A 13565-nucleotide genomic window follows, 5' to 3' on the forward strand; every position below is an offset into this window, starting at 1 on the left:
AACCCCATGGCCTGCAGCACGCCAGGCTTCCCTGTCCTTCACCAACTCCTGGAGCTTGCTCAAACTCATGTCCATTGAGTCAGTGATGCCATCCAACCATCTCATCCTCCATTATCTCCTTCTCCTCCTGCCTTCAATCTTTCCCAGAATTAGGGTCTTTTCCAATGAGTCAGTTCTTTGCATCAGGCGGCCAGAGTATTGGAGATTCAGCTTCAGGGTCAATCTTTACAATGAATATTCAGGACTGATTTCCTTTCGGATTGACTAGTTTGATCTCCTTGCAGTCCAAGGAGTCTTCTCCAAGAGTCTTCTCCAGCACCACAGTTCAAAAGCATCAATTCTTCAGTGCTCAGCTTTCTTTATAGTCCAGCTTGCATGTCCATACATGACTACTGGAAAAACCATAGCTTTGACTAGACAGACCTTTGTCAGCAAAGGAATGTCTCTGCTTTTTAGTATGCTGTCTAGGTTGGTCGTAGCTTTTCTTCCCAGGAGCAAGTGTCTTTTAATTTCATGGCTGCAGTCACCATCTGAAGTGATTTTAGAGCTCAAGAAAATAAAGGAGTACATCAAAGCTGTATATTGTCACCCTGATTATTTAACTTATATGCAGAGTACATCATGTGAAATGCTGGGCTGGATGAAGCACAAGCTGGAATCAAGATTGCCAGGAGAAATATCAACAACCTCACATACGCAGATGACACCTCCCTTATGGGAGAAAGTAAAGACGAACTAAAGAGCTTCTTGATGAAAGTGAAAGAGGAGAGTGAAAAAGCTGGCTTAAAACTCAAGAGTCAAGAAACTAAGATTATGGCATCCGGTCCCATCACTTCATGGCAAGTAGATGGGGCAACAATGGAAACAGTGAAAGACTTTAGCATTTCTCCATCATGAATTATTTCAAGCATTTTTCATATCTTAAAAGCTACTTATATTTCTTTATCTGAAAACATTGTTTCTTTTGCTCATTTTCCTATATATTCACTAGCTTTTTTCTTCTCAATTTCTAGCACTCCTTACATATTATAGAGAAAGGTCTTTATCTGTGATATGGTTTGTAAGTAAAAATTTTAACTCATTCTTAGACCTGCTCAAAATAGCTCAGGGTGGCACTCTTTTCTCCTCTTCTCTAGATAATGCCTGCTGTTGTTCAATTCTTTCTCCTCTGGACTTACGCATTTCTGCTTCATGATATCCTTAAATTGGTGAAATTGTTTCATTAATTTTTTTCAATTCACGTGACAAAAAAAACTAAATGCTACAAAAGGATCATAGAAAAAGTAACTTTCTGACTGTAACTGACACAAGAAAAAGTAGAAAACCATTGCAAAGATGGAAACAATAGTCAACAATATTTGACCCAAAAAAAGCACCAGGATCAGACCTCTTTGTAAGCATATTCTATAAGGCAAACAAGGAACAACTAATTCTAATATGACATAAATAGAAAATAAGAAACAATTCCCAGCATGTCATATGAAGTAAACATAATTTTGATACCAGAGCTTAATAAGGACTCATGTCAATTATATGTTAATAAATCTGTTTAAAAATAAAATTATCAACAAGGATTCTATGAAAAAGGAAGATTTTAAGTAAATCTTATTCATAGAACATAGATTCATGAACACAAAAATCAACTATGTTCATAAAATTTCAAACAGATCTACAGATAATTGTTAGACTCAATGAGAATTTATCACAACAGATGCATACAAAGGAAATATACAAAACTCAATGGTACTACGTAAATCAACAACACAAATCAGCAAATGAAATTTCAATAATTTTTCAGTTCAGTTCAGTTCAGTCGCTCAGTCATGTCCGACTCTTTGCAACTCCATGAATTGCAGCACGCCAGGCCTCCCTGTGCATCACCAACTCCTGGAGTTCACCTAAACTCATGTGCATCGAGTCGGTGATGCCATCCAGCCATCTCATCCTCTGTCATCCCCTTCTCCTCCTGCCCCCAATGCCTCCCAGAATCAGGGTCTTCTCCAATTAGTCAACTCTTCGCATGAGATGGCCAAAGTATTGGAGTTTCAGCCTCAGCATCAGTCCTTCCAATGAACACCCAGGACTGGTCTCCTTTAGGATGGACTGGTTGGATCTCCTTGCCGTCCAAGGCTCTCAAGAGTCTTCTCCAACACCACAGCTCAAAAGCACCAATTCTTTGGCGCTCCAAAGCTTTCTTCACAGTCCGACTCTCATATCCATACATGACCACTGGAAAAACCATAGCCTTGACTAGACAGACCTTTGTTGGCAAAGCAATATCTCTGCTTTTTAATATGCTATCAATAATTTGTATAATCATATAAAACATGAAGAGCTTATAAATACACATAATAGGTTTTGTGCAGAAACACTACGAAGAAAATTATAAAACTTTAGTGACAGACATTTTTTAATACCCCAAATCAGAAACGTATATGATGTTCATGGGTTGGAAGACTCAATATGATAAGTATGCCAATTCTCTGCAAATTGATTTTCAGTCTCAATGCAATCAAACCCCCAGAAAAGTTTTTGCAAAAGTAAACCAAGAGAAACTTGGCAATGCAATTCTGAAATGCATACAAAAAATGCAAAGGCACGATAGGCAAAATACTCTTGAAGAAGAATAATTTAATAAGACTTGATGTAGGAGATATCAAGTTTTATTTTAAAGCTGTAATAATTATGATAAAGTGGTATTACAACAACCATAGACAGATACACAAATGAAAAAAAATAGAGAGTCAACAGACAGATGACTTGCACATAATGAGAGTACGTTTCTAACTTGGTTATAGTAAACAAATATCGCTACTGTCATATTAAGAAGGCTGCGCATCATAATATTAATATACATTGCCTAAGTGGTTGAAGATCCAACCAGCCCATTCTAAAGGAGATCAGTCCTGGGTGTTCTTTGGAAGGAATGATGCTAAAGCTGAAACTGCAGTACTTTGGCCACCTCAGGTGAAGAGTTGACTCACTGGAAAAGACTCTGATGCTGGGAGGGATTGGGGGCAGGAGGAAAAGGGGATGACAGAGGATGAGATGGCTGATGGCATCACCGACTTGATGGACATGAGTTTGAGTGAACTCCGGGAGATGGTGATGGACAGGGAGGCCTGGCGTGCTGCGATTCATGGGGTTGCAAAGAGTCGGACACGACTGAGCGACTGAACTGAACTGGACTGAAGTGGTTGAAGGGAGGATACAGGTTAAGAAGGCAGGATAGAAGGAAGGAGAAGAAAAATAAATAAATAAATGTTGCTTTACCAAAAAACTCATCATGTGGGATGGGATCCTGTTACATTTATAAATATATTACCAAAAATGAATATCACTAGGTCTCTGTTTACTGACTTCCAGTGATGTCCATGCAATCTTACCAACAGAAAAAAAAGTTGGAGAGTACTTAACGGGTTTTGATAATATTCCAGTTGAACATAGAACTCCTGTATATGAACATACTTGTGTGTGAAAAAGGAAAAGTGTTTGAAGGAATAGCCACTGCTGTGAACACTGGTTACATGATGATGACGGGACGGGAAAGAGGACAAGCACGAGTAGCTCTGCCTTTAGCCATATCAGTTTCTAATTTTTTTCTTGTTACAACGGTCGATTAAAGTTCAGTTAACAATTAAGAAGAAAGGGAATTTTATTTGAACCAGACTCAGGATTATAACCCGGAAGAGAGACTCTCAGAAAGCTCTGAGAAACTGTTTCGCCAGGTGCAAGTTGAAGGCACAGGCGTACACATTTTTGAGACAAAGGATCACACATCAAAATGACATACTGATATTTTATACAAAGTTCACCAAGGATGTATAGTGCCAGTAAGCCCATATAAAGAGTGGGAAGTCTATGATCCCCCACAGAGTTGGGAAAGAATACTATCCTTTGAAGAAATTATATTGCTAATGTCAGAAGAAAGGGGAAAATGTTATCTTTATGGTCAAGCAGATGTTCCTATCTTCGAGGAAGTTTGGTTAATATGTAATGCAAGCACACACTACACGTTAGGGAGGGAGGGAAGAGGCCCAAACGGATGCAAGAGAGAATTTTATGTCCAATTTTTTCTTATCCTGCCTGGAAATAAGAATTTTATTTCATCACAGCAAAAATCACTACTCTTATGAGCTGAACATATTGATTAAAGAAAATCAAAATTCATAATTTGTTGTTGTTTAGTCGCTAAGTTGTGTCCAACTCTTTTGCAACCTCATGGACTGTAGCCCCCCAGGCTCCTCTGTCCATGGGATTTCTCAGGCAAGAATACTAGGAAGAGTTGCCATTTCCTTCTCCAGGGGATCTTCCTGACCCAGGGATCAAACTCACATCTTCTGCATTGGCAGGCAGATTCTTCACCACTGAGCCACCCAAATTCATTATAGGTTAGAATAAAGCACTCAAGTAATCAGGTGAGTGGAGAAAACAGGGTAATTGAGAGTTGCATCTAAAGAAATGATTATATACACATATAATCATTATAAGTGTTACAAAGGGATGTGTAAAATATGTCATAATGTAAAAGTAAAACAGTGCATGAATCAGAGGCAGTCAAAAGAAACACCTAGGTAGTTCAAGCAGAAAAAGAATTTCGGCTATTGTATGAGCACATCTCATTGTAAGAACTCGAATCATGCATGAAATCCTGGATATGAAAGAGTCTGGGGAAAGATAGGCATTTGATTTACAACCCCTGCAGGAAGGCAGTCTGGGAGCACCTGAAATGCATGTAGATGGAGACTCTGCACAGTACCTGCCATACCGCAGCTCCCTCCCATACTTACACTTCCAATTAGAAAATATTCACCTCTCAGAAAGCAAAGTGCCCACCTAGAATGGGCGCTTAAGTGAGTGGGTCTGAGAATAAGCAAGGCAGGACACAAGTGCTGGGAGATATGAATAAAATAAATAGAGAAGAATACAGGGTATTTATGAGAGCGGTTGTTACCTTGCAATGCTGGCGTAATATCTCATAGTAGCCAGGGCTGATGGTGGGAGCCCTCTTTCAACAAGTACCTAAGAAAGAAAAGTCCACCTATGTATTAGGAAAACTGCAACAGAGGAGGGAGCCCTTGAGCTAAATTAAGAAACCTATTACTTCCAACCCTTTCCACTCAAATAAGACACTCCTTTCAAAAGATAGTTCCTGACTCTGATTTCAAAATCAGAAAGAAATTTGGAAATCATATAAGCTGTATAAAGAGACTCCTTTGTAAAAAAACAGAAATGAGAAGCAAACCTTAAAAGCATTTGAAAGAGGAGTTTTAAAATCCCCAGTAAAGTGTCACCACAAAGCTGAGAAAAAATTATAATTTAAAATAGATTTTTAAACTAGTGAAGCAAATTAAAGGTATGAGGAAAAGTGAAAGTCGCTCAGCCATGTCCGACTCCGCTACCCCATGGATTTGTAACTGAACTGAGGCTTCTCTGCCCATGGAATTCTCCAGGCAAAAATACTGAAGTAAGTAGCCTTTTCCTTCACCAGGGGATCTCCCCAACTGAGGGACTGAACCAGGGTCTCCCACACTAAAGGCAGATTCTTTACTGTCTGAGCCACCAGGGAAGCCCAGAAGTATGAGGAACCATCATAAGACAGAAATATAGAAACTCAAAGAAGAGATAGCAAGGTAACAGGAAGATGTGTAATAGACTCTGATGCAGAGAAGAGAAATTGAAGAAAAGGAGAAAAATATTTCATAAATAAGGACTAAGTAAAAGGAAGAAAAAGGGAACCATAAGAAAAGAATATGACATAAAATAAAAATAAAGAAGTAGCTTAAAAACACAGTTTTAAATATTAAAAAGTCAATGAAGATCCATCAGACATGAAAATCAAGTCCTACCAGGAAGAAAACCAAGTCAACAAAACAGAAGAATTATTTAAAACAATAATTGAGGAAAATATTTCTGAAATAAAAGATTTGAGTCTACATATCAAAAGCTCACATTATAGTAAACACAAGATGAATGCAAGTAAATATTGTGGTCTTTCAAGATAAAAATAGAGGCCTTCAGGAGGCCAACACCCCCTCTCCAACTAAAAAAAGAAAGAAAACCTTAAAAAATCAGGTTGTAAGACAGCAATACTCAATGCCAGAAAATAGTGAAGCAAAACTTAGATACTCTATGGAGAAAATATGCACTGAGGATTTTTGTACAACTAATTTGTCCTTGACCTAAATATATTTCTAAATGTGCAAGAACTCAAGAAATATTGTTTCTGATAACTTTCCTGGGGAGTTTCCAAGAGACAAGATTTATTCAATCAAGAAACATTTGCGGGAATTAGCAATATGATTATTATTGAGTACAGAACATTTTCATTGTGGAATTAAGTCTGATGAAGGAGTAATAAATAGTATGTAAATGTGACCTATTGTGGTAATGTACAAATACCAAAACTTCCATCAGATACGAGGATGAGGGAGAGAGGTAGCTCAAAGAGTAAGTCCACTGACTGCTTTATATATAATAGCTTCAAGTCAAAGGATATTTAAAACACATAAGGTTCAACAAAATTAAAAACTTGTGCATCAAAGGATCCTAGCAGGATAGTGAGAAGATCCTGCTGGGAAGAAGAAACAAACCAGGTCTCTGATAAGGGCCTATGACCCAGACTATACAAAGATCTCTCACAACTCCACATTAAAAAGATGAACAACCCAATTTAAAAATGGGCAAAGAACTTAGACATTTCTCTGAGGATACACAAGTGGCCAGTGAGCACCAGGAAAAGATGCTCAACATCACTAGTCATTGCTGCTGCTAAGTCACTTCAGCCGTATCCGACTCTTTGCAACTCCACGGACTGTAGCCTGCCAGGCTCCTCCGTCCATGGGATTTTCCAGGCAAGAATACTGGAGTGGATTGCTATTTCCTTCTCCAGTCATTAGTCATTAGGCAGATGCAAATCAAAATCACAAGATACCACTTCAACTCAATAGTATGACTATAAGAAAAAAAAATTAATGGAAAATGACAAGCATCGACCAGGAGGTGAAGAAATTGGAACCCTTGTACATTGCTGGGGAGAAGGTAAAATGGTGCGAACTGTGGAAAACAGCCTGACAGTTCCTCCGAAAGGTCAGCATAGAATTACCAGATGATTCAGCAATTCCACTCCCAGATGTATATGTAAAAGAACTGCAAACAGGAAGTTCTGGTCCAGGACTGAGACACAGGAGGCTCCTCAACTCACCTCCACCCCTACAGCTACAACACAAAGCCATTGAAAGAAACCCAGGAATGAGCTGAACCAGAGCTACATATTGGGCAAGCGAGAGAATACTCACATTGGAGAGGGTCTTGGCACACCCTCAAGCCACGAAGAATAAAGAAGGTGGCTGGACAATTACAAGGGTTCGAGACACAGCCAAGAACTTGGGAGGTGGGACGAAAAGGTTCCTCTCCTATATGTGGTCACGTGGTCAACACTGGAAGACGTTGCTATTGTATCGAATGCCCAGCAGCCAGTACAAACTCTGGAGGAAAATGAAGTCTCCACACTGGGTCTTGCACATTTTCCCCACACCTGCAGGCAGCTCCCTACTGGGCACACCCACTTTCCCTACAGGCTCCAACCCAGACCAGTGACCCTCAGCTCTGCTAGCCCTGCCATCTCACCTCATTATGTCCCAGGAATATCAGAAAGTGTTCTGCAACAGTTTACTGGGAGGTCCCTGCTCTTTAAGCATCTCTCCTGTTGGAGTCTGAGATTCAGCTCCACTGGCAGGCACTCCATCTGCCTGGTTGGCATAGTAACCTCCTTCCTGTGGTCTCTTTTGAGAAATAAATGATAAGGCAAAACACCCCAAGTCTCTGATATGTTAGAATAATTTAGTGGCATGAGCAGTGTCCTCTCAGTTCAGTTCAGTTCGGTCGCTCAGTCACGTACGACTCTGCGACCCCATGGACTGCAGCACGCCAGGCCTCCCTGTCTATCACCAACTCCCAGAGTTTACCCAAACTCATGTTAATTGAGTCAGTGATGCCATCCAACCATCTCATCCTCTGTTGTCCCCTTCTCCTCCCACCTTCAATCTTTCCCAGCATCAGGGTCTTTTCACATGAGTCAGTTCTCTGCATCAGGTGGCCAAAGTATTGGAGTTTCAGCTTCAACAGCAGTCCTTCCAACGAACACTCAGGACTGATCTCCTTTAGGATGGACTGGTTGGATCTCCTTGCACTCCAAGGGACTCTCAAGAGTCTTCTCCAACATCACAGTTCAAAAGCATCAATTCTTTGGCGCTCAACTTTCTTTACAGTCCACCTCTCACATCCATACATGACTACTGGAAAAACCATAGCCCTGACTAGATGGACCTCTGTTGACAAAGTAATGTCTCTGCTTTTTAATATGCTATCGAGGTTGGTCATAACTTCTTCCAAGGACTAAGTGACTTTTAATTTCATGGCTGCAGACACCATCTGCAGTGATTTTGGAGCCCAGAAAAATAAAGTCTGCCACTATTTCCACTGTTTCCCCATCTATTTGCCACGAAGTGATGGGACCGGATGCCATGATCTTCGTTTTCTGAATGTTGAGCTTTAAGCCAACTTTTTCACTCTCCACTTTCACTTTCATCAAGAGCCTCTTTATTTCTTCTTTGCTTTCTGCCATAAGGGTGGTGTCATCTGCATATCTGAGGTTATTGATATTTCTCCTGGCAATCTTGATTCCAGCTTGTGCTTCATCCAGCCCAGTATTTCTCTAGACAATAATAATTTGGGGGTAGGGAAGACTTAAGGGGTGGCAGGAACCTACAGTGGAAGGGGGACTCTCCTAGACAGACCCCAGTGACCTCATGGCTCTGCTGTCCATGCACTGGTCTCGCAGTCCTGTTCCAAGGAGGTGCCAAGGAAGTTCAAGTTCCTGGGAGGAGATACTCCGAGTGACTTCAAGAACAATGGCCTGGATGTCAGTCTCAGCTTTGCCTCGAACTTGCTGTGTGACCTCAGGAAAATAACTCTCCTTCTCTGAGCTTCAGTTTGGGATTTAGATTTTTATTGAACTTTCTTGTGAACAACAGCCAAGTAGTCTGTGTAATTTGTAATCAGGAATAAAAATCAGCCTCATAAAATTTTCCTTCTAAATAAAGCTGCCAAGGGGGTGCCAGAATTTTCAAAGTCACATCAGATCATGAACTACAGGGCCCTTCTTTTCCTGAGAGCTTAGAAGATAGCATGAGGTTAAACCCCTAGGAGCACTTCCTGATTGTGAGGGTTGTCCTGGACTGGAACATTCTCTTCCTTTCTCAGGGTCAGAGGACATATCGCCTCGCTTCCAAGAACAGGATGGGGATCATGGAGAAGCGATGTTCTCACGAAGAAGACGTCCCAGCCTAGTTAAGAATTAACTGTGTCCTTGAGCCAGCCCCCTCCCATCTACAGCCGACTGTTCCCTCACCTTTCAAACGGGAGGGCGGGGAGGATGGCCTTGATCTCCTCCCGTCCTGGTGAGTTACTCAGGTTTGGTACATTTCCGCTTGGGGCCCCTTAGGACTCTGAGCTCCACTTATCTCTCTTCCACCAAACACAGGAGCCAGATGATGTGAAATCTAGGCCGGGCGGGGGTGGGGGGGCTTGGCTGAGATGACCTTTTGCTCAGGATCCCTTAGGGCCAGGGAAGGGGTCCCAGAGGCCACCTTCAACCTCTGTGACCAGCCGCCGCAGCCAAACCTAAAGCCTTGCTCCATCATCCACCCCTGATAGCTCAGCCAGCTCCAAGCAGAGGGCAGTTCTACCAGATGCCACTGAAGGTGATCTTACTAAAGGCAGGGTGGTCTCTCTCTCTCATCCACTGGGGCCCAAGAGAAGAGACCAGGGCTGGCCCCACTCACTGGGGCAGCTTGGGCCAGCCATCTCCAGCAGAGAGCGCTGATCCTAACTCCAATGCTTCCCTTCGCAGGTCTCAGAGCTCTGCAAACACTTCCTGGACATTCAAAGCCGACTGCTATCCTCCACCTAAGCCACGGCTGGGGCTTCAAGATGTTAGAGACCTAGGGAAGGGACCATCTGACTCAACAACTCTCACCCTTTATACAAATGAGAAAACCTGAAGTCCAAACACGGACAAGGCTTGTCCAAATCACAACCCAAGTAGGCGATACAGGCAGGACCGGATCCCAGCCCCTGACACGCAGGGCGAGTCCTCACCCATCATCAATTCTTACACACGCAGCCTTGCACGGTGGCTCTTGAGCAGGGGGTGGGGCCAGGATGAGACAGACACATACCACTCTGTTTATCCCCTCTCCTTCCTCCCTTAACTCAGTTGCTCTAGCCTCCCAAGGTTAGTAGGTGTTAATCTGGGGGCCTCTGGGTTCTACCTTATCAGGTGTCAGCAACAGAAACATGAGAGCCCAGAGCTTCCTCCTCCTGGTGGCCCTCCTGGGTTTGGGGAGCCAGTTACCTGCTGCCTTGGGCAGGAGGAAGGGAGGTGAGTATGGGTAGGTTCCTCTGCTCCAGGAACAGAGGTGGTTTCTACCTTTAAGGCAAGAATAAGGGTTTGGGGGAAGGCTGGCAATGAAGTGTAAGTGTGTGTGTGTGTGTGTGTGCGCGCGCGCGCGTGCGTGTGCCCACTTCTTAGTACTTTCAGCAGCTTGCCTCTTGTCTGTACATCTTCATGCCTGTCAGCCTGTTTGCGTGTGCAGCTGTAAATGTTTTCTTGCCAGTTTCCCGGTGCTTGCCTGTCTACATGTCTGAGTGTAGGATTGTGTTCACACGCATGCGTCTACCTCTAGTTAAACGTGTAGCTTTGTGCCTGCTTGTCAGTGTGATCTGCGTCTGCCCATGTATTCCTAGGGACGACCGCACACATGTGTGTCTGAGCCTGCATGCGTGTCCGTGTGAGAACACGTGTCTTCCTGTGCCTCCGGGGAGGGTTGGAGTGGACGGTCAGTCCCTGCTCTTTGGTGTCTCCATGGGGGCGTCTGGACCAATGGGTCTGCATGGCAGGGAGATGGTCTTTTCTGTTATCCTCTGTGGAAACGAGGTCTGGACTGGCCCCCTGCCCATCTTGTTTGTGTCCTTCTCCAGGCTTCTCTGTCTCCCAGCCCAATCTGTGAAAGGGACTCTGGAGTTGTGTACAACTCTGGGATCGGGGATCTGTTGGAAGGAAGCTCTACCTACCCTATCTCTCTTCTCCTCCACCTCCTTTAAAAGGCTGAGTCTGACCTGTCAACAGATGGGAGAGGCTAGGGCTGCAGAGATAGCCAGACAGGTGCCTCCCCACCCAGGCGATGCCTCCACTTCCATCCGTTCTGGGCCTGTAACACTCTGACCACACCAGTGTGTGTATATGACTGTGTCTCTGTGTATATGTCTGTGAGTGGGGAGCCTGGATTTGGAGAGGAGTTTAGGGAAGGCAGATGAAAACTTGAGAGTAATACACGGGGCAAAAAACAGGGCCTACAAAGAGAAGCAGCTTGGAGTTGATCAGGACCCGCCAGGTGGAGACAGGGCAGACGAAGAGACCAGAGAGATAGATGGGCTGGGGCCAGGCCAGGCGTGGTCTAGTTGCCCCTGTGGAGATTATGAACTTCGTTTTTTTTTTTTTTTTTCCCTGCCTTATATGTCATCTGAGTCTCAAACCAACCGTGGGAGGATGGAGTCTAGCTTCCCATTTCACAGACAGAAAACTGAGGCTTGGAGTACCAAACAAACTAAAAAACAACAACAACAAAAGCCTTGCCAGCCGTTTACAACAGCATGGATGGACCTTGAGGCCATTATGCTAAGTGAAATAAATCAGAGAAAGATATACTGTATGGTATTATCTGAAAAACAAAAAAATCAAGCTCACAGATACAGAAAACACTTGGTGGTTGTTGCCAAAGGTAGGGTGTAGGGGTGGGAGTGAAATGGGTGAAGGGGGTCAAAATGTACACACTTCCGGATATAAAATAAGTCACAAAGATACAGTGTACAGCATGGTGACTACAGTTAATAATGCTACAATCCACATTTGGATGTAGCTAAAAGAACTGATCTTAAACGTTCTCATCACAAGAAAAACAATTTAACTATGTATGGTGACCGACGTTAATGAGACACTGTGGTGATTGTTTTGCAGGACGTACAAAAATAAATCATCACATTGCACACCTGAAACTAACATAATGTTACATTTCACTTTAGATGTCAATAAAAAATTAAAAAAAAAAAAAAGCAAGTCCATTCCAAAATAAAAAAAAAGTTGCAAACAATGGGCAAAGAAGTATGGAATGGAGAATTTAGATCGCGTGATCCCCAGGACAGCGCTTATACTGAATTCTGAACTGCCTCCAGTAGCAAAATTTGGGAAGTTCTCTTACAGAGAAGTCTGGGGGCTGCCCACCGGATGACGGGCCCTGCCTCCTCTCGGTGCCTGATCAGTGTCTGCATGACGGCCAGTGTCCCTCAGGGATGAAGTGCTGTCGCCAAGGCTGCTTCCTCCAGTGTGTCCGGAAGGTCTCAGGTAAGGGTCCCTCTCCACCTTGCTGATTGCCAGCCAGACCCCAGATTCCAGGGCTGGGGCACAGGCAGGGCTCACCCGGTCCCTGTGTTGCAGTTAAGATGGGCAGATGCCCCGAGGACCGTCTGCGCTGCGTTAGCCCCGTGCAGCACCTGTGCTCCAAGGACTCGGACTGCCAGGGCCGCAAGCGGTGCTGCCTGGGTGCCTGCGGCCGGGACTGCAGAAACCCTGTCTGAGGTAGGGCTGTGTGTGCCTCCGGCAAGCTCCTTCCCTCTCTGAGCCCCAGCCCCAAGAGATTCCTCGAGTTCAACCAGCTGAACAGGAACCTTCCCAGAAGCCTGGGCCTCCTGTGGCCAGCACTGGACAAGTGGATGGGGTGGGAGGGGTCTTCCTAGGATGACAGAGGAACTGGGGGTCCCTGTTCTCTTGCTGAACTCGTATCACCTGGACCACAGCCCTAAACACTCGGAGCTTCAGTTTGCCCTTGTAAAGGAGGGCGGGGGATCCTGCCTTGGTGGCTGGGCTGATCAGGCATCGATGAGGGAATCAGGCCCAGAACCCAGAGCTTTATTATGGAAAGGGGGTTAACCTTTTCCTTCTCTCTCCTCAGGCTAATTCTGGCTTAGGATCCATAACTCTGAACCTCGGGATGGGGTTCTCTGCAGGAAGATATGAAGATGGGTGGGGTCTGGGACACAGCAACCCAGAGAGAAGCCCCTCTGCCAGTGGAAATTCCAACCTTTTAATAAACACTGTTCTAGAAGAATTTTCCAAACATCAATCTGTTCACAATGTTCGCCATACCTGCAAAATAGCATCATAATATTTTGTGTATTGCCTGTACTCCTATTGACCTAATGTTTTTCTTCCAAGGGACTCACTTTTGTATAAAAATAAATTTACTTGAGAAGAAAAACTGGATATCACTACTTTAAATGGGATAAGCAGGGTCACTTGTCACAAACAGAATGTAAGTGTAAAAGCAGATGCAATGAAAGCAATTAAGTTCCATGTAAGTAAATCATGTCTGATTAAATGATATGAAATAATAATATTAGATTCTGGCTAGATACTGCCACCTGCCAGAACTGTGAGCCTGAAGCCT

The 13565-nt window shown here is 43.7% G+C and overlaps 1 protein-coding gene across 1 annotated transcript; it reads left to right on the top strand.

The window, feature by feature from the left end:
• Window positions 1–9696: 9696 nt before the first annotated feature.
• On the top strand, window positions 9697–13335 carry LOC102394255 (WAP four-disulfide core domain protein 5). The gene is made up of 4 exons (XM_006059247.3): window positions 9697–10444; window positions 12323–12463; window positions 12557–12697; window positions 13071–13335. Exons 1-3 carry the CDS (start codon window positions 10360–10362, stop codon window positions 12694–12696), a joined length of 366 nt encoding a protein of 121 aa, XP_006059309.1. The 5' UTR covers window positions 9697–10359; the 3' UTR covers window position 12697; window positions 13071–13335.
• Window positions 13336–13565: the final 230 nt, after the last annotated feature.

The sequence above is a fragment of the Bubalus bubalis genome, chromosome 14 (genome assembly GCF_019923935.1).
Source record: "Bubalus bubalis isolate 160015118507 breed Murrah chromosome 14, NDDB_SH_1, whole genome shotgun sequence".
In the NCBI taxonomy this organism is placed as follows: domain Eukaryota; kingdom Metazoa; phylum Chordata; class Mammalia; order Artiodactyla; family Bovidae; genus Bubalus; species Bubalus bubalis.

Coding starts and splice junctions, on each gene's coding strand:
- LOC102394255 (XM_006059247.3), top strand. CDS start 10,360: ATGAGAGCCCAGAGCTTCCTCCTCCTGGTGGCCCTCCTGGGTTTGGGG. Junction 10,445..12,322: donor CTTGGGCAGGAGGAAGGGAG/GTGAGTATGGGT, acceptor GTTCTCTTACAG/AGAAGTCTGGGGGCTGCCCA. Junction 12,464..12,556: donor GTGTGTCCGGAAGGTCTCAG/GTAAGGGTCCCT, acceptor CCTGTGTTGCAG/TTAAGATGGGCAGATGCCCC.